This window comes from Dasypus novemcinctus, chromosome 28 (assembly GCF_030445035.2).
Source record: "Dasypus novemcinctus isolate mDasNov1 chromosome 28, mDasNov1.1.hap2, whole genome shotgun sequence".
NCBI classification, from domain to species: domain Eukaryota; kingdom Metazoa; phylum Chordata; class Mammalia; order Cingulata; family Dasypodidae; genus Dasypus; species Dasypus novemcinctus.
Genome location: NC_080700.1, coordinates 39,235,955 through 39,257,550, shown reverse-complemented (window position 1 = coordinate 39,257,550; position 21,596 = coordinate 39,235,955). Strand labels below are relative to the sequence as shown.

The 21,596-nt window shown below is 42.9% G+C and overlaps 1 protein-coding gene and 1 long non-coding RNA gene across 2 annotated transcripts in view; one reads left to right on the top strand and one right to left on the bottom strand.

Annotated features, from left to right (window-relative positions):
* The window catches only part of SCAF8 (SR-related CTD associated factor 8), a 182,075-nt gene extending 179,063 nt beyond the window's left edge, over nt 1-3,012 (bottom strand). Inside the window, exon 1 of the mRNA XM_058289735.2 lies at nt 2,921-3,012. Coding sequence (XP_058145718.1) covers nt 2,921-2,950 — 30 coding nt within the window. The 5' untranslated portion in view covers nt 2,951-3,012. The remainder of the gene's footprint in view (nt 1-2,920) is intronic.
* A 519-nt stretch (nt 3,013-3,531) lies between these two features.
* The window catches only part of LOC139437808 (uncharacterized), a 28,887-nt gene continuing 10,822 nt past the window's right edge, over nt 3,532-21,596 (top strand). Inside the window, exon 1 of the long non-coding RNA XR_011647727.1 lies at nt 3,532-3,733. This is a non-coding gene — a long non-coding RNA (uncharacterized lncRNA). The remainder of the gene's footprint in view (nt 3,734-21,596) is intronic.

Sequence of the window (21,596 nt, the reverse complement as noted above, 5' to 3'; positions counted from 1 at the left end):
GTGGTCCGGAGTCCTAAGCAGCCAATATGTGAGAGCCTTTTCAATGAAGTGAGAACTTTAAACCATTTCCACAAGTAAATGCCACCATGTGAGAGCAGCTACAACTACAATACCTGGTAATGTTAATAAATCTCCTATGGTCAAACACTGACCCTTAGGGAGTTTTATATTTCAATCTGGACAATCTTTCATGGTTTCAGGACTGAAGACAGTGGTCATGGAATTAACTCTTTCATCACAGCAATGATGCTCAACTGCAAAGTATGGTTTTCCCATAAAACAAGCACAGTAGGCACTTGAATTTACCATGCAATTCTTGCAAAATTAAAGGACCTTCTAACATGATTTTTAACATATGGGTGAAAGGCCATAAACCCCTTTGAGTAATTATAATCCAGGGAGGGAAAAAATACTTATGAATACTCTGCACAGGGAGAGGGAATTTCAGGCTGACACTCATCAATGGTTTGCAGATGAATAATTTTATTCTTAACTTAAAAAAACTCTGGTCTGTTCCTGTTTTCAAACCAATTTTCTCTATACAATTAAAAAATGGGGAGCGGAGTAAATTTTTTGAAAAACCTGTGACTTAGCAAGCCATAAAAGCTGAGCATTTTATATTATAAATATTTTAAAGTGAAGTATCAAAATAGCTTGTTGGCAAACATTACACAATGAACAATCTTAGAGCTAAATTTTGATGCCTTGTAAAGCAAATCCATGGAATTTCTTGATAGTTCAATGCTTCAAAGATACCTTTTAATTTAGCAGAGTTCTGATGGGCTCAGCCACATTCAATGTTTGTAAGCAAGCATTCTACAACATCCTTTTCTCCTAATCCTGTAACTTGGACTCCTGATTTATTTTTGCCCTTTGCAATACATGATTTACCATGAAAATATCAGTTATTTCCCACTATATGCTAACTTACAACAATAAAATTTCTACATCAACAAGTATGATGGAAATTCCTAGAAACTATACTAAAAAACAAACAAACAAGCTGTCTACTTTATTTTGTGGTTAAGCCCCCTCCCACCAAGGTATACTCTCAATTTTCTTTTGATGTTTATCCCCTTCTCAAGTCTGTTTAGGCATCTGTACTGCTACCATTTTTATGCTAACCCCACTTTCAAACAGAGTGAAATTTAAACAAATTAGTAAATAAGGGAGTTAAAAGATTTTAAAGTTTTTTAAAAAAATCCTTAGGGGGGAAGGGGAGAGAGTTATAAAGAGGAATACTACCACAAATTTCAAGTTCCTGTGAAGTATCACTGAGAAGAGAGGTGAAATACCTATAGGCATGTAAATGGTAGGCCTCTTATCCGAATGTCAACACTAAAATGAAAAACTGGCATCACTGAGCCCTACTGTGAACACCATAGTGTGTTAACCACTTGTTTACATCGACCAGAGGAGGGCTCCCATTTAAAACTGCCACGGGAGAGGACATATTGAAAACCCCCGGACAAAGAGGCATTTTCAAAAAGGTGGGCTTGGAGGAATCAAATATTTGCAGTGGAAATAAAAGTTTTTTAAAAAAATATATAGTTTTAAAACCTTAACAAAACAAATATTAGTGCTCGAGATGCAACAAATAAAAGGCTACGCAGTTATTCTTTTACTGCATAGTTGTGAAACTATTAACAATAAATTGGAATTTAGTATCAAATACTTTTTGTTTCAGATTTTAAGCACTATAGAAAGTGCAGGTGGAAACAGATTACATAGCTGTAAATATATGCCTCCAAGATATCAGTTATAAATTCACAAATAAAATTGAAAAAGATTCCCAAATTGCCATAATGATTTCTCAAGAAATTGTAAAGAGGGAAAAGGATCCACTATCCAAAAAGGAAATCCTTTACAAACCAAGTGCTTTGACATACTGTGGGGACTGCTATTCTGCTCTACTATGGAAAGTCCGATTCACACGAATGATATCTTTTAGCTCTTAACTAAACGTCCCAAATGCAAATTCTTAAAAAAAAAAGGAAAGAACGAAAGAAAAAGCAATAAGGGTAAGATTGTTAAAACGACTTTTAAAAATACTGTCCTATTAGGGTCATTGCAGCAATAGGTCTGGTGAATATTTAAGAAACTGCTTAACAAGAGTACTACTGAAAAAAAGTATTAACAGTTTCACATTCAAACTCATAAATTACTGCAATTCTTTTAACAGTATCTTTGAATATTTTTTCCTGAAGTGTACAGGTAAGGAAAATCCCTGCGGCCGTGCAGCAGTGCACTTGTTACCTTAGTTTAATGTTTGCATTAAGGTCTATTTAAATCGGAGTTTATACCGTATCCGAACCTGTCTTCTTTCGGATTAAGAAACTCAACTGAAATCATGAAAATTAGGCAACCTGTGTTGGGTTGTGTGTGTGTGTTTTGTAAATGGAAAACGTGAATCGGCCCGTGGGAAACGCATCTTCCCTCTCGGGCGCTGTGAGATGCACCCATCTCCTACCGGTTTGGGCCTCTGGGTCGTGATGGATGCGAGGAGCGGGGTGAGCACCGAGGACAGGGCCGAATCACCTGGCCCCCCGCCCGCCGGGCCCGCAGCCCGGGTCCCGGGTTGGCAGGTTACCTAGCCAACGGCATCTGGCTTATAAACACTACGTGCAACGTGACCGCGGACCGCCACCCGGAGGGCCTGGGCCCGGCCTGCCCCACGCGAGACCCCGCAAGGTCTGCGTCCAGCTCACTCCCCCCCCCCACGACCAGGGGCGGCCCCGCGGGGCGTGCGGGGAAGGCCCTCGGGGCCGCCCCCGCCCGCGGCCCCGCACCGAGCGCGGGCCTCCCTCCCGCCCCCTCCCCGCCCGCGCCCCCTCCCCCACGGCGCCCCCCGCCGAGGCCCGCGGGCCCGCGCCCACCCCCGCGCGGCGGTCCCGGGAGGGGGCTGGGCCTCGGTACCAACCTCGCTGTTGAAGGTCTTCACGGCCTCCATGTTGGCGGCGCCGAGGCCCCGGGCGGCGGCGGAAGAGGCGGCGGCCCAGCGCGGGCGGGGGGGGAGCGCGGCGCGGCCGCGAGCAGGGGGCCCCGCGGCCCGAGCGGGCGCGGAGGGCGCGGGCGGGCGCGGGAGGGCCTCAGGGCCGGCGAGGCCCCGGCATGGCCGCCGGCGGGCGGAGCGCGGCCCGGGAGCGAACGGGCGCCGCCGGGGCGGGCGGGCGGCGGGGCAGGGCTCGGCCGCGGCGCCTCCGCTCCCCTTACTCCCTCTCCAGCCCCGGCCCCTACGCTCTCCAGCCGCCTCGGCCTCGGCCTCGGACAGGCTCCCGCTTCACCTCGCCGCCGCTCGGGCCGCGGGAACCAGCCGCGCACGGCGAAGACGCGGGAGCAGAGCTGGCGGCGGCGGCTGCGGCATCCAATATGGCGGCCCCGGCCGGCCGCGCAGCTCGGAGGCCCGCGGCGCCCAGCGCGCCCCCTGCCGGCGGCCCGGCGGCCCGCGGCACCATCGACGCGGGCGGGCCAGAGCGCCGCCGCCGGGGCCCCGCTGCCAGCCGCGCGCTCGCCTCGCCTCTCCCCGCGCCGGAAGCGCCTGCGCTCTGCGGGCGCGCAAGCGCCGCTCCCGGGAGGAGCGAGTTTTCCGCACAAAGCGACGCGTGCGGGCGGTGGTAGTGCTCGCGTCCTCCTGTTTCCTCGTGGGCCCGTTCCTCGGCGCGAGCTGGACGTGAACCCCCCGGAAGACCCGTGCCTGGCCGTGGGTTTATTTAGCACCAGAGCCGTTTAATAGGTAGGCCAGGGAGGAAATGTCAACAAAAGCTTGGGGCCGGTGCGGGCAGGGAAGCCGTGCGGGCCAGGAGGTCTGGACAGGTGCGGGAGAAGCCACCTCTTCAGGAAGCCGAGTTATTGTAAAGGAATGTTGCCGAGAGTATGTAGGATAAGAGGACCAAGACCACGTTCCTAGATAAAATAGGAACTGCTGCTAACAAAATGCCTCCTCTCTTATTTCGTGCCACGCGAGATAGCCAGTACCAGATGTAGAGCTGACGGGAATTGCGGGTGAAAATGTCGGGGTATGTCAGTGAACCTCAGACACCGCTGTCCTTTTGTTGAACTTCATTTTCAAGCAGTTACTCCTCCCAAGCTCAGGAAGGAAGGGAAATGACAGCAGAAATTTACCGTGGGGGATTGTTGGAATCGAGTTCTGTAGGACATGAGCCCAGAGCCGTATGAAAATTGAGAAAGTAAGGCCCTTCCTGAGAATTTAGGATCTTTAGATCTACTTCATGGACAGCTTTAATAAGGGACTGGGTAATGTTTTCATCGGTAAGAGCTTATTTTTGTACCTTCAAAATCCCTTCCAGATGCCATCAAAATTCTCTGTTATCTCTTGCCACCAGTCTTCCTAGGGCAAGCCATTGTGACCTCTTGCCAACACTAATGTAGCCTCGGAACTGATCCTCTGACTTGTCTTCCTTCTCTACTCATTCTCCAGACAGCAGCCAGAGGGATTTTTTTTTTTTTTTTTTTTTTTTTTGGGTAGACAAATCAGATCATATCACTCCCTTGCTTACATCCCTTTAAGTCTTTCCCTTTGCACTTCAAGTATCATCACAACCTCTTACCATGGCTTGAAAAGCCCTCCCTGTCTCAGCTCACACTGCTTTCCCCTGTGCTCGCTTCACTCTGGCTATACCGGCCTCCCTTCTCATCCCAGACAACACTACGCTTTTGCCAACCTGAGGACCTTTTGTATGTGTGTCTTCTCTCAGTTGTAGGACTGTTTCTCACATTCTTTGCACAGCTGACTTCATCCTCTGGTCCTCCTGGGAGAGGTCTCTCTTAATCTCTCCATGGAAAAGTAAGTACTGTGCCAGATGCTAATGCTCAAGACTCACTGCAGGGACCTATGCAAATCTATTCAGTCATTCATTAGATGAATGTTGACTGAATTACATAGGCCTGAGAAATTAAAATGCGATGCAAGCCAAAGACAAAAAATGAGTTGTTAACATGTTCCCTGACTTGATTTAATAAAGCTTCCCTACCCAGAAAAACAGCAGAGGGCATGCATATTTTGTTCAGGAGATGGATGAGATAGAAGCAGAGAATAGCCTCAGTACACTTTTAAGCTGGGGAGGAGGTAAAGCAAGGGGAAAAACAGAAAGGTAGTGGGCACTAAAAGGGACGTCCCGGGGGCCAGTACAACTCCTGAATACAAAGTTTATGCACAGATGTGTGTCTCCAGATCATGAACACATCCAAACTCATAACTGTGAATATATATTCGTTAGGATTCTGATTCCCGGTATAACACACCAATTCAAGCTAGTTAAAGCATGAAAGAAGAATGCACTATTAGGGTACAGATTTTTTTCATGTAACCCAAGGTTAAGGAATGCAGCTGGGCAAGAGGAAGGGCCTGAATCAGGATACAGAAAACCAAAAGACAACCTCATCTCTGCTTGATTCATTTCTCCTTCTGTGGCTTTATCCACCTTTCTGCTTGACACAGCACAATATAGTGACTGCTTCTGGTCTTAGAGTCCTAGATAGTAGACCTGACTGAAAAGCTCTCCTTCCCAGTTCCAAATTCCTGAGGAAAGTGGGAAGGAATTTGATTGACCCAGCTTGGATTTGGTGGTCAACACCTCGAAACTTAAGACCACTCATTCAGGTTCTGAAGATTGAGATGGAAAGATGGTGCCCTTAAGAGTGGACAGGAGAGTTGTTCCAGTCTTTAGAAGAGATAATTCCAAATTGTAAAGTATGAAACTCACATTCTAGAGTCAATGGCCTTCCCTTGTGATCTGGTCAACATTGGCCTGTCCCCTAGGACCTAATCATTTCTGGAAGTAACTCAGGATCCAATTCAGACATGGCCAAGCAGTCAGAAGCACAGTCTGTGAGCAGTGCTTACTGTAGAACTTTCCAGGAAGATGAAAATATTCTAGATCTGTGCTGCCCAATTTGGTAGCACTAGCCCTGTGTGGCTATTGTGCATTTGAAACATGGCTAGTGCAAGAAAGGAACTGAATTTTAACATTATTCAATTTTAATTAACTAAAATTTAAATATGTAACTGGGGCAACCCACAGAAAACACAGGTCTAGCTAGAGAGGATTTATTCCCAGGATAGTGTACTTCCTAGATAAGGGAAAATCATTATGAGATGGCAGTAAGCAAAAAACAAAAAATTACCAATATTAGTAGTAATGATATATGTATAATATCATTTATTTTTAAACGGATGAAAACCTGGAACATTGGCTAAGACGGGACTAATATCCATCCGGTGGAAAAAATGAGATTCCTTAGAAAACACATTCTGCAGTGGTTTAATGAATTACATATAAAAACCAAAGGAAATATTACATAGCCAATAAAAATTAAATTAAGACTGGAAATATGGGAAGTGCATATGATGGACAATTAAAAGAGGAAAGGCATGGAAAACAAAGTATATGAACATACCTTATACATACATTAAGGTATGTATGCAAAGACTGAAAAATATTGTGAAAAAATAAAAACAAATGTGTTAGTGTGCTGAGATTGGGAGAGGTACTTTTTTTTTAATGATGTTTTTGCCCCTTTTCAATACTAGTAATTTTATGCTTCATTTCTATTTTTATATATTTTTAATTAAAGTGTCTTTTTTTAAGATACGTAAATCACAAAAAATATTACATTAAAAAATATAAGAGGTTCCCACACACCCACCCCACACCCCCCAAACTCCTCCCACATCAACAACCTCCCTCATCATTGTGGCACATTCATTACACTTGGTGAATACATTTTGGAGCACTGCTGAACCGCATATAGTTTATGTTGTAGTTTATACTCTCCCACAGTACTTTCAGTGGGTTTTATGGTGTGATATATAATGTCCAGCATCTGTCCCTACAATATCATTTAGGACCACTCCAAGTCCCAAAAATGCCCCCACATCTCATGTCTACTTCCCTCTCCCTGCCCTCAGCAACTACCTTGGCCACTTTCTCCAGATCAATGCTACGGTTTCTTCCATTATTAATAGTTCTATAGTAGAATACCAGTAAGTTGACTCTAATCCATATTTTATTCCTCCATCCTGTGGACCCTGGGTTGGTGATGTCCACTCCACCTCTACATGAGAGGGGGCTTTGATCCATGGTGGATGGACGCGATTCTCCTGTTCGGAGATGTAGGCACTCTCGGTTCCCTGGTGTGGTGGTTGACCATCTTCACCTCCCTGTTAGCTGGCCTGTGCAAGTCCAACAAACCAGAGAGTAGGAGCTGCAACTCCACTGAGGCTCATGGCCCAGCTGGCACATGGCCAGTCCAGAGATTGAAGTCTCCTGGGTATACACCAATCCCAGCACCAACCACAGGTTCAGTAAAAGTGATAAAAGAGGCATGTGTAGAAAGTTCCATCACACTCAGGAACACAAATTCCAAGGTAAGGCCCACCTGACAAGGGACTGAACTCCAGAGCCAACTGCCATGATTGTAGAACCTGTGGGTCTCCGTAGCCCTCAGGAGCACCAGCACCTGGGATTGTATCTACTTTGGCTGTCTCTGGGATCCTGCTGAGGTGTGCATAAGCACAATGCATGACCTCCGATGACCTCTTAGCCTTTTTTAAAGACTCTTAGCCATATAAACTCATTTATCTTTAACCCTTTCCCCCTTTTATTCAAGGTCTCTTTCACATTGTATCACCAGTTAGTGATTGGTCGTAATCCCTCGGCACCAGGGAGGCTCATCCCCAGGAGCCATGTCCCACGCTGGGGGGAAGGTAATGTGTTTACATGCTGAGTTTGGCTTAGAGAGTTATGCCTCATTTTTCAAAATGAGCGCATCATAATTCACAGACTTACCAAATTTAACACTAAAACTAAGTATATTTCCTGAGAGAATCACAAGATATTGAAAATACAAAGTAAACATTTTCTTTTCTTGACTTAAGTAGGAATTTTGGGTTTGGTGCTTGTGTGATTGTTAGAGGCATGGCTCTTCAGATGGCTAAAGGTCAAAAATAAGTAGTAGTAGCAATAGCAGCAGCAGTAAAATAAAAAATCACAAAAAACTCCTAAATTTCTGAGCTTTGTAGTTTAATAATTGATTTAAGACTAGCATTTGACCCCGAAAGAGTGAACTAGCAGATTCCTGTCTTTCTCCTTCACCGTGAATCTCTCTTTACTCCTAACCCATTATTTGCCCGTCCTCCAGACAGAGTACTCTCTCAGGCTTTGCAAGTGAACACCAGTACAAGTTGCTAGTGAGCAGGGGATATTTTGCATACATTCAAGTTTTATGTAGCTTTTGTGCAATATCACAGATTGTGTGGCTACACACATTTTTTATTCATTACGGACCATCATTGAAAAAGAGAACAAATTATTTAGTTGCAGGGAATGAGAGAAGACCCAGAATGTGATCAAACAGGGTATGTCACTGAAAAGTCAAATGGCTTACATCTGTGGTCTCTAACTCTCTGCTACTGTTACAAGTTGAGGGTACAATGATAGGAGGTATCAAGGTGACAATCCAGGGAAGTGGATGTGGCTCAACAGATAGAGCGTCTGTTTGCCTACCATATAGGAAGTCCAAGGGTTTGATACCCAGGGCCTCCTGGCTCATGTGGTGAGCTAGCACACACACAATGCTGCTGCGAGCAAGGAGTGCCAGCCCATGCAGGAATACCCGCATATAAAGGTGCCTCCCGTACAAGGAGTGGCCCCTGTGCAAGGAGGGCTACCCAACGTGAAACCGCAGCCTGCCCAGGAGTGTTGCCACACACACGAAAAACCGATGCAGCAAGATGACACAAAAGAAAGATACATAGAGAAGCGGACTTGGCCCAGTGGTTAAGGTGTCCGCCTACCACATGGGAGGTCCACGGTCCAAACCCTGGGCCTCCTTGACCGGTGTGCAGCTGGTCCACGCGCAGTGCTGATGCACGCAAGGAGTGCCGTACCACACAGGGGTGTCCCCCATGTAGGGGAGCCCCACGCACAAGGAGTGCACCCCGTAAGGCGAGACACCCAGCGTGAAAGAAAGTGCACCTTGCCCAGGAATGGCACCACCCACACGGAGAGCTGACGCAGCAAGATGACGCAACAAAAGGAAACAGATTCCTGGTGCCACTGGTAAAGATAGAAGCAGTCACAGAAGAACACACAGGGAATGGACACACAGAGCCGACAACTTGAGGGGGTGGGAGAGAAAAATAAATAAAAAATAAAACTTAAAAAAAAAGAAAGAAAGACACAGATCCCCGGGGGGGGGGGGGCAGAATAAATACTTTTTTTAAAAAGGTGGCAGTCCAAATAAGATGTCCCAGCTTCACAATATCTTGTGATCATCGTGTTCCTCATGTATTTACAGATTAACAACTTAATTTGTTAATACATCCAGAGTAGATCAGAGGTTCATGGACAGATGAAAACCAAACACATAAGAGAAATACAAACTCCCAGAATGCAAATGTGTTAATTTACTAAATGCCATCGTAAGTAGCAAGGAAGGAAATTTGCCTGTATCGACATTGGAACTGAGTGAAGAGAGGGGGAAATTTTGAAACCCCAGGTCATAGCTGATGCAAGTTTGCAGTCCAAATGTAAACTATGTGAGTGATGTGAAAAACTTCAAGCAAAGAAAATATTTTAAAGCGACACTGAGTTGGCATGCTTCCAGGAAACAGAAAGAAGTAAATGCACATCCTTTCTGGAGGGAAGCAACTTCAAACCACCCTTGAAAGAATTTGTGCAAAGATCTATAGAAAATAAGATTATAATTAAAGGCACAGATTAATGGACAGGGAAACAAAGTCTCATGAGTGGGAGCCAATAGAAACAAAAGAGAATCAGACCAGCAAAAAGTTTAGGTAATAGAATTGACAGATTCAGAATGCAAAAATGTTTAATAGGTTTCATGGAATATGATGGACTAGGATATTCAGACCAGCCGCATTACTGAAAACAACTACAGATGCTGGTTAAAAGGGAAAAATTTCTGAAAAGTTTTGAAAGTATTGAAACCAGGACAAACCTAAAGAAAGTGAAAACCTAGAGAGGTAAGCAGAACCTTGGGGTGCTTTTGCCTTGAAGGCATTTTCCACGCCAGACAAGCTTGAACTTTGGAATTTGACAGCCTTCTGGGGTAAAAGGGACAGAAGTCAAAGTGTAGTGCACACCCAAATGGGGACTTGTAATAGAAGAAGCACCACAGATTTAGCTGGGACCTGGAAGGGTTACAGCCCAGGATAAGGGTGAAGGAGAAGTAAACTCACTCCCCTTTCTCTGCCCCAGGGAACTATGAAAAAAGATGTCTCTGTCTAAACAGATCAAGAAGGAGGGCAGTGCTGAAAAGTATTACACAAACCTAGCCTCTACATGAACTTGCAGCTAAAACGTACATTACCTTAAGCCTTTCATGTAGTTCAAAGTGCCTCCAGATTATTATAACTATAGGCACCTAGGAGAAGTAAAGGCAGATCTTCTCTGGAGGACTGCACCTTCTTTTAAAGCCTTAAGGAACTCCTGCAAAATAATTCTCAGATAAATCTTCAAGGATAGTGAGTGAAATGACTTTACAATTGCTGCTGCAACAAATTACCACAAACTCAATAGCTTCAAATGACACAAAAGTATCCTATAATAGTTCTGGAGGTTGAGAATCCAAAATGGGCAACACTGGGCTAAAATCAAGGTATCAGCAGGGTGGCACTTCTTCTGGCTAGAGGCACTAAGGAAAAATCTGTTTCCTTGCCTTTTCCTTTTTCTAGAGTCTACCTGCATTCCTTGCCCATGGCCCTCTTCCTCTGTGTTCAACGCTAGCGTGACATAGTTGAGTCCTTCTCACATCAACTCACTCTGACAATGTTTCCATCATCATATCTACTTGCACTTCTCCTGCCTCCCTCATGCTTCTGATTACATTAGGCTCATCTGAATAATCCAAGGTAGTCCCCTATTTCAAGATCCTTAATGTAATAGCATCTGCAAAGTCCTTTTTTGTTTTGTTTTGGCCCAAGCAGCAGAATTTATTGGCTCACTGTTTTGAGGCTACAAGAAGTCCAAGGTCTAGAAGTCAGCAAGGCTTGCTTTCTCCCCAAAGACTGTAGCATTCTGGGGCTATCTGCTGGCAATCCTTGGCCTCCTTGGCTCTGCCATCACATGGTGATGTCCACTCCTTTGCCTTCCAGATTCCCCCTGACTTTTTACTTTCTCTTACTGCAAAGTCCCTTTTGCCATATAAAGTAACATATTCATGGGTTGTGGTGATTACAGTGTGGAAATCTCAAGGGAAGGCATTCTACATACTAAAATGAGTATCACATAGTCAAAAATAATTACACACAAGGAAACTGTATCATGATTGAGAATCAGAAGAAATGACAACATAAATGCATATACATCATGAACAAGTTGAGCTCGTTCCAGGAGTATAGGTTTTGTTCAAAATTAGAAAAATTCCATTAATGTAATTCACATATTAAAAGGTTAAAAGAGAAAAGCTATATGATTATTTCAGTAGATGCATGAAATGCATTTTATTTGGCAGCAGCATTTATTGAATTAAAACTATATTAGGGGAAGGGGATTTGGCCTAATGGATAGGGCGTCCATCCACCTACCACATGGGAGGTCCAAGGTTCAAACCAGGGCCTCATGACCCATGTGATGAGCTGGCCCATGAGCAGTGCTGATGCATGCAAGGAGTGCCGTGCCACACAGGGGTGTCCCTCGCCTAGGGGAGCCCCATGCTCAAGGAGTGTGCCCCGTAAGGAGAGCCGCCCAGCGTGAAAAAAGTGCAGCCTGCCCAGGAGTGGTGCCGCACACTCAGTGAGCTGATGCAGCAAGATAATGCAACCAAAAGAGACACAGATTCTGGGTGCCACTGGCAAGAATACAGGCGGACACAGAAGAACACGCAGCAAATGGACACAGAGAGCAGACAACTGGGGTGGGGGGGCAGTGGGGAAAGGGAGAGAAATAAATTAAAAATCATTTTAAAAAAACTATATTAGTTTCCTGTGACTGCCATAACAAACTGTCACAAACTGCATGGTTTAAAACAACAGAAATTTATTTTTCACAACGTAGAGACCAGAAATCTGAAATCACAGCTTTGGCATAGCCCTAGGGGAGAATCCATCTCTTGCCCTTTCCAGCTTTTGTTAGCATTCCTTGACTTGGGGCCACTTCACTCCAGGCTCCACTTCCATGTTCCCAATGCCTTCTCCCTGCATGGAAAGTCTCTGCCTCTCTGTTATAGGAACACACAGGTTTGCATTTAGGACCACCCGATAGTTCAGGATAATCTCTTTTCAAGGTCTTTAACTTAAGCACATCTTTTGCCATATCCATTGTCTAATCCATTCCAGCTATTAGTGAATATATATTTGGGGGAGGGGAGCCTTTTTTTTTTTCAGTTCAAAAACAATCTGAATGCTAATTATAAAAGATAGCTTTCTAAATCTGCATCTTAATCAAGATCTTAAAAATAGCTACTGAAAGCTTCATTCATAAAACTGAAATACTAAAAAAAAATGTTCTTTTTAAAACCAGGAGCAAGAAATGACACCCATTATTTCCACTAATATTCTGCATTTTACTGGAAACGAAGAATTCTATATCTGGCACAACTGTCCTTCAAAAATGAGGGTGTAAATTTAAAGAAAGACATGCATATACATATCCAAGATACTCAATGAAATCCAAACAGGATAAACCCAAATAGATCCACACCACACCATATTATAATCAAACTATCTAGTGCCAAAGGTAAAAAGGGAATTCTGAATGCCACAAGAGAAGCAATATATCACATGCAAGGGAGGCTTAATTAGATTGAATGGCTATTTATCAATGGAAACCCTGGAGGCCGGAGGAAGACATTGTAAATGCTGAGGGCAAACAATAGCCAACCAGTAATTCTCTAGCCAGCAAAACTGTCTTTCAAAAATAAAGGAGGAATGGAGACATTCCCAGATAAGCATAAGTAGCCCTGCAAGAAATGAAAAAGGAAGTTTTGCATGTAGAAAGGAAAAAAAAACTAGACAATTGACTGAAGACTCATGAAGAAACAAAGACCTCCAGTAAAGATAATGACATATAAATGCCAGCACTGTTGTATTGTTGATTTGTAACTTCACTTTCTACTCCCTACATGTTCTAAAAGGCAAACGCATGTAATGTAATGATAAATCAACGTTTTTGGACTCATAATGTATAAATATGTAAGTTGTGACAAGAAATTTATAAAGACGGGGGTATTGGATATATATAGAAACATAGTTTATGTATGCTTTTGAAGTTAAGTTGGTATCATTTTGGACTCGTAGATTATTGACTTTGGTGATTTAATATAAACTGCAGGGTCCCCACAAATAAAGTATTTATAAAATATACAGAAATGGAAATGAGAAACCTATCAGTTACACCACAAAAGATGATTATTACACAAATGAAAGCCGCAATAGAAAGCCAAGAATAGCAGAGCGCATGGCAGAGACGCAGCTTGTTGGGTAGATGCAGAGGGAAGCTAGTGTGGACTTTCTCAGAAATAGGGAGCAGCGCAGTGTGGGGATCTTGGAGGCAGTGTTCAGATGGTTGTGTCTAGAGGAGAAGAAATGAGCTCATTGTCAATGACAGTACAGGATTAAAGGTACTAGAGGAGAATATAGTGATATTATCAGGCAGGGTTAAGGGCCTATTTGAGAATAGTGACTGTGAGTTTAAGTGGAAACAGTATGCATGGCAGAAAACATTCTCTAGTGCATGTGGCTCCTCTAGAATAGACCATGTTCGATCACAAATATAAAAATATTGAAACCATACAATGTGTCTTCTCTGCCCACAATGAAATGAAGTAGAAATCAACAACAAAGGAAGAAATAGAAAGTCACAAACATGTGGGAATTACACAACACACTCTTAAGCCAACCAATGAGTCATGGCCCTCTGTTTTTCCTAGTCGTATTCATCTCCATGTGTAGAGACAGGAGGAGAAGAGTGTTGGACTTGTTGGGGACGACCACACAAGAGAAGAGCAAGGGAACTGGGGTAGAATGCTTGGACATGATAATAGGGGCTGACCATGGAATTTAACCTGGAGAAGGAGAGAGGTGACATGAAGAAGTTGGAAACAGTGATGTTTTTTTGTTAGATGTCTTCCTACCACCAGAATAATTTTGTAACATTGTGAAGCTAGCTTTTTAGAGATTATTCCTCAAACTGTGACTCTGCCAATAAAACAATCATTTTAATTAATGAGCTTAATTATTAGCACATTTACAAACCTGAACGTTTTTATGTATCTCCAGAAGTTATCACATAGCCAAGAGCTGTGGCATCGGCTAAATACTCTCTTTTTTAAATCTCACCTTTAATTATGAAAAGAAGTAAGTTCAACCCTTGGAACGTTCAGATAATTCTTAATAATCTATGATATTAGAGATAGACATAGAATGAATAATTGAAATTCACAGATACTGGGGAAAGTTTAGCTAACAAGAAACTTGTTCCATAAGAAACCTAAGCGTCTTCAATTTTTGCTATATTGAAATAGAAATCTGATTAATTACTGTTTTGTTTGCTGTTTTTTCCCTTGTAAGGGATTTGAGAAGTGAAATGGGAGGCTCTGGGGCATATCCTAGGGAATATTGCTGAAAACAAGACCATGATTTGTTGAGAATTGATTAAAGTCTAGAAACAGCTAAGTTGGCTTCTAGTGATTTTGAATTTAATAAAGCATCAAACCCGGATTTCCCTCCTCATCACTCATATTTCATAAAACTTCACAGTTGAAAAGAATTGAGGCATAAGCCAATGCTTAATTGCTATGCAAATTTTTGACAAGGAGTCATCCAGTCTCTGCTTTCACAGCACCAGTGATAAGGAGTCACTGCTCTCGAGGAATCCAATTTATTTCAGCTCTAACAGCTTTTTTTTTAGCACTTCAATTTTTAATATATATATATATTATTAAAATGCATATATGTCATAACAAATCAATTATATTAATACATATTAATAAACATAAAATTTATCCAGAGTGTGCAATCAATGGTATTTGTTATAACCACATAATTGTGCATTCATCACTTCAATCATTATTAGAGCATTTTCATTATTTCAATAATAATAAAAAACAATATAAAACACTAACAAACAAGAAAAGTCCTCACCTCTCAATCTCTCTATGCTTCCCCACTGTACCTAGCTGCTTTTTCTGGCTATTCTATCCAAAGTACATAATCAAATGGCTTTTAGTATAATCACAATGTTGTACCTTCCTCTTCTCAAAAATTTTAGAACAATTTCATTACTCCAAAAAGAAAGACTCCACACCCCTTAGCATTCCTTCCTCAGTCCTACACAACCACTAATCTCCTTTCATCTTTATAAATTGATTTATATTTGCATTTTATATAAATGGATCATACAATATGTAGTGCTCTGCGTCTGGTCTCCTTCAGTTAGTATAATGTTTGTTTTTTTTGTCTGATATTAACATTTTGTACTATTGATATACATTTGTTCAGCTTCAAAGAAAAACGGTCTTATATATGCAATTCTATCCATATTCATATTTCATACAATATATTTATATTTCACATAATATATTTAGTTCGTAATAGGGCAATCATACAGTATTTTTCCTTTTGTGTCTGGCTTACTTCACTCAACCTCCAGATTCATCCATGTTGTAATGTTTCACAACTTTGTTTCTTCTTACCACTGCATAATATTCCATTGTGTGTATACTCTACAATTTGTTTATCCATTCATCAGTTGATGGACATCTGGGTTGTTTCCAGCTTTTTTCTATCTTTGAACATCGGTGTGCAGATATCTGTTTGTGTCTGATGGCTTTTAAGTTCTATCTTAAATGGAGCTAAAATCTGCTTCCATGGAACATTTCACCCAATTGTTTCAGTTCTATATTCCAGAGCCACACAGTGTAGGTCTATCTAACTCCTCTTTCACATTATAATCTTCCCAAAATTTTTTTTTACCGTCATATTCTCTACTCCACGTAAACAGCTATACTTTTTTCACTTCTCTCAGTCTTTCTTCACATAGTCTTCTCACTAGCCAAACCAGTGTCTCTGACCTGCTCTGCAACGTAATTTTCCTCCAGTATAGCAGCTCCCAGAACTGAATACAATACTGCAGCTAAGGACTGATCAACACAGAGAGGAGCAGACCTATTAAGTCCTCTCTTAGACCTCTAGTTGGACAACTTAAAATTCCATTTGCTATTTTTAACATCCATATCATATCGCATTTGTTGCTCTTAAACAGTACTTGTGTGTGGTTGGTTTCTTGGGCTGAGTTCCAGGTGGTACAGTTCTCTTTACTAAATTTTGTTCTCTTTATAAGCCCATCGTTCTGACTTACTACATTTTTTAATCCCGATTCTGTCAAATATATTAGCCTTCTAGTTTTACCTCATCAGAAGATTGGTTTAATTGCACACTCCTAATGTCATTGTATTAGTTGCTACAAAAAGTCTAATCTTTAAGGACTCTGAAGTTCACCTTTTAAACCCTCTCCCAGCTTGACATCAAACAGCAATCTTTCAGTCTTTTCTGATTATTCCATTGAATACAAATCCACCCACATTACATCAGCTTGTCTAAAAAGCATCCTGCAATGCCGATGCATTCCTCCTAAATGCTATAGCTTTCCTTTCTTAAATCATTTAAAATGGAACTCCATGGCAGATGTCATGGTTTTAAGCTTATACTTAAAGTCTACCCTTTTATGATATAAATATAGCGCTGTGAAAATGCCCTAGAGGCCTCTGGTTCAAGCTAATGCACTGGGCATATGCATTTGACACCCATGCCTTCTGACATCCCATTGATTATGGAAATATGAAAAGTTATATCGACATTCTATGAGTGAAGATAATAAGAGGATTCATCAGGAGATAAAAAAAATTTCAGAAGAATTCTGAAAGACAAAGTTGCACAGAGTTCACTGGTGGGCAAAATGGAGCTCAAACTACAGTAAAATGGGGTAGCAAACTGATTGGGAGTTGAACCGGAGTCTACAAATAAAGATGGTGAGTGTGCAAGGGGGCCTGTAAATACAGAACAGCTGTGCCAGTCTACTCCCAACTCTCCTGTTGCACTTATCAGAGAGCCTGAATTAGGGGAGGGGGGAAAGGCTTTGTTCCCAAAGAAACTAAACAATTTGAAGACATAAGTTTATCAAAACCATGGGTTTGACTTAGTGCAGCATGCTAATTAGGACACAGCTTCAAGAGGGAAGGACTTCCCAGCTAGGCAAGAGGCTTACCAGAAAGCAGGCATACTGTGTAGCAGGAGGAGAACCCATACAAGCTCCATGAAATGACCCATTAAGTCTTTTATTCTTAAGTATGAAGGAACTCTCAAAGATCAACATATACATGAGAAATAAACAGCAACATGAAAGAGGTGGACCTAGATACACAAGAAAAGAAGGCCCAAAGGAAACAGATCACTCAAGAAACCAAAGAGAGTGAAAAACAAAATACGGTGCTTTGAAAAAGGAATATTACAAGAGAGGGCAACTAGAAACTAACGTGAATTCAATAGAATTTCAATAGAACAGGAAGACGATGTTGAAGAAAATCCAAATCTTATGGCTCTGATTTTCTAAGGCAGCTGCAGCTTCGTAACTCTTAAGCAATGAGCTAATAATAATTGTGGTTGCCCGTTTTATTTTTTCTTTCCCACCACTTTCAGCCATCTCTCTGACTCTGGAGCAACTGAGCTTCTAATTGTGCCACAGTCTGATCACCTAGTCTTGGAAGCCCCAGTGTGGTGACACCAAACTTCCAGAACCTTCCTTGAGCAGTGAAAGTCACTGCTGGCAGAGCAGAGCGTTCTAGAGGGTGCCTCCTTCCACTTTTTTTTTTTTTTAAGATTTATTTTATTTATTTGTACTCCCCCACCCCCTGTTGTTTGGGCTCGCTGTCTTCTGTCCGCTCTCTGTATCTGTTCATTGTGTGCTCCTTGTCTCCTTGTCTTCTTTTTATGAGTCACCGGGAACTGAATCTGGGACCTCCCAGTGGGAGGGAAACACCTGATCATTTGAGCCACCTCTGCTCCCTGCTTGTTGTGTCTCTCATTGTGTTTCCTCCTTGTGTCTCCTTGTTGCATCATCTCATTGTGTCATCTTGTTGTGTCAGCTCCCCACACAGCCCGCTGTCTTGCTCATCTTCTTTAGGATGCACTGGGAACAGAAACCATCCCATGTGGCAGGTGGGCGCCCAACTGCTTGACCCACATCCAATTCCCTCCTTCCACTTTTAAACCACAGAATATGTAACTAAATTCTTTTTTTAAATTTTTATTAAAGTTAATAGATCACATAGAATGTTACATTAAAAACAACATAAAAGGTTCCCATATAACCCACACCTCACCCCCCCACCCCCATCAATTTTGTAAATTGTATTTTTTTGAAGATACATACATTAAATTATTCTTCACCTGTTCTTCCTTCTATTTTACGGTAGTTTCCTGTATTTATTTTTCTCCTTGCTGAAAAACTTCCTCCAAGAGGGCTTTCAAAGAAGATCTTTGTGTGACAAAGCTTCTGTGGCCTTGTATACCTGAGTGTATCTTTACAAATACATGTTCATGACAGTTCAGCTGAATACGAAAGTCTAGGTTGTTGTTCATTTCTTTTAATACTTTTCTCTTTCCAAATATGTTGCCTTTGAGAATTTGTTGTTCATCAGCTGCTTGCTGATTTCTAGGTATTTTTCTCTCTTTCTGGATGCTTTTATAATTTCCTTACTGTCCCTTTTCTTTTTTTTTTTTTTTTTAAAGATTTATTTATTTATTTAATTTCCCCCCCTCCCCTGGTTGTCTGTTCTTGGTGTCTATTTGCTGCGTCTTGTTTCTTTGTCCGCTTCTGTTGTCGTCAGCTGCACGGGAAGTGTGGGCGGCGCCATTCCTGGGCAAGCTGCTCTTTCTTTTCACGCTGGGTGGCTCTCCTCACGGGCGCACTCCTCACGGGCGCACTCCTTGCGCGTGGGGCTCCCCCACGCGGGGGACACCCTTGCGTGGCACGGCACTCCTTGCGCGCATCAGCACTGCGCATGGCCAGCTCCACACGGGTCAAGGAGGCCCGGGGTTTGAACCGCGGACCTCCCATATGGTAGACGGACGCCCTAACCACTGGGCCAAAGTCCGTTTCCCTGTCCCTTTTCTCTGTTAAAATAAACATGTCATCTGCTTGGTAGGTTATAACTCTTCTGATCTTAGATTTTTCAACTTTAATTCTGGGAAATTTCTCAATTATTCTTTCTTTAAATGTTTCCTTCTTCAGTATTTCCTAAATATGTGTATTACTTCTTTCATAACCTTTTTTAAAATCCAACTTTTATTTCTTCCCAATATCTTCTGAAAGGTTTCTTATCTTCAGTTGGGTGACCAAATCATAGTTTGCCTAGGACTTCCTGGTTTTAGCACAAGTGTTGAAACCCAGGAAAGCAGCCCTGGGCAAAATGGGCTGGTTGGTTACTCTCTCAGTCAGGATTCTCTAAAGAAAGACAACAACAGGGTTGTATCAGTCAACCAAAGGGGTGCTGATGCAAAATACCAGAAATCTGTTTGCTTTTATAAAGGGCATTTATTTGGGGTAGAAGCTCACAGTTACCAGGCCATAAAGCATAAGTCACTTCCCTCACCAAAGTCTACTGCTATGCGTTGGAGCAAGATGGCTGCTGACGTCTGCCAAGAGTTCAGGCTTCCTGGGTTCTTCTCTTCCCAGGACTTGTTTCTCTCTGGGCTCAGCTGCTGTGCTCTCTCCACAAGGCCAGCTGTAGACCATCAGGTGAACAGCTCTGTCTCTCTCCCCAGGGCTTCTGCTGTGTCTAAGGAGCCTTTTCTATTCCTCTGTGTCCTTCTTCTGGGTGTTCACTTACCAGGCTCCATATCAAAACTCCAACCAACTCCTCTGCTCTGCCATGTAGTACTATGATGTGGCCCAATCAAAGCCCCAGTCATAACTCAATCATGCCCAGGTACAGACCAGTTTACAAACATAATCCAATAACTATTTTTGGAATTAATAAACAATGCCAAACTGCTACAAAGGGATATGTATATATAAATTAAGAGATTTATTTTAGGGACTTTGACTCATGTGACTGTGGGGGCTGGCAAGTTCAAAATTTGAAAGGCAGGCTGGCAGGCTGGCAATGCAGACAGGAATGGAGGTTGCAGTCTTGAGAAAGAATTTCTTCTCTGGGAAAACTCAACTTGTGCTCTTAAGGCTTTTATATGATTGGATGAGGCCCACTCACTTTATCAAGGAGAAGTTCCTTAAAGTCAAAGGATTGCGGATGTTAATCATATTTATAAAATACTTGCATGGCAACATCTAGGCTCCTTTTCTTTCTTTTTTTTTTTTGAAGATTTATTTTTATTTATTTCTCTCCCCTCCCCCCCAATTGTCTGTTCTCTGTGTCCATTTGCTGCATGTTCTTTTTTGTCCACCTCTGTTGTTGTCAGCGGCACGGGAATCTCTGTTTCTTTTTGTTGCGTCATCTTGCTGTGTCAGCGCTCCGTGTGTGTGGCGCCACTCCTGGGCAGGCTGCACTTTCTTTCGTGCTGGGCAGCTGTCCTTACGGGGTGCACTCCTTGCGCGTGGGGTTCCCCCACGCAGGGGACACCCCTGCATGGCACAGCACTACCTGCATGCATTAGCACTGTGCATGGGCCAGCTACACACGGGTCAAGGAGGCCCGGGGTTTGAACTGTGGACCTCCCATGTGGTAGATGGACGCCCTAATCACTGGGCCAAGTCCGCTTCCCTAGGCTCCTTTTCAACTAAACAACTGGACGCCAAAACCTAGCCAAGTTGACAAATAAAATTAACCATCAAAGTCACCCGACTTCCAGATAAGATGAGCGGAACCCATCTGGTGACTGAATGCCACATATCAAAGTCTTTATTTCAACTATTACATTTCATATCCTGTATTTCAATTTGGCTCAGCCTTTATAACTGTTCTTGCCTTGTGTTGCTAAAATCCTTCATTCTCTCTTTGAGAGAAGCTAATTTTAAAATAGTGGTCTAAATTCTGCCTTTGTCTTTCTTTAATTGCCATCATACCCTACCTCAGCTACCATGATTGGGAACACGGTTCAAAGTAAGAGCAGAAACCCAAGCTCCACTCATGCCCTTCTGGTCCGTTGGAAGGTGTGTGTGCATGCACGTGAGTGTGCTTTGAGTGCATCTTGGGTGCTGAGCCCCTGGTTCCTTGGTCTATGTTGTCCTCCCCCATGGCTCCCCTGCTCCCCACAAGCATGCCTCTTATTGTTTCCTGGCTGCTAAAACAAATGTGGCAGGGTGGGTTGGCTTTTCAGCAGGAAATTCTTGGGCTCATGGTTTCAGGGGCTAGCAGGCTACTTCCTCCCAAGGTCAGCATCTTCCAGCTGGCTGGCAGTCTTTGGGGTTCCTTGGCTTCTCTCTCCCATGGCCATGCATGCAGTAATGCCTTCTCCTTTCCCCTTGGGGCTTCCGGCTGCTCCCCGTGGCTCCTGCCCATCTGGCTTTCACACTGCCTAAAAAGGGCCCAGGAGATCTGGATTAAGGCCCAACCTGATTCAGTTGGGCCACACCTTAACGGAACAACATCTTGAAGAG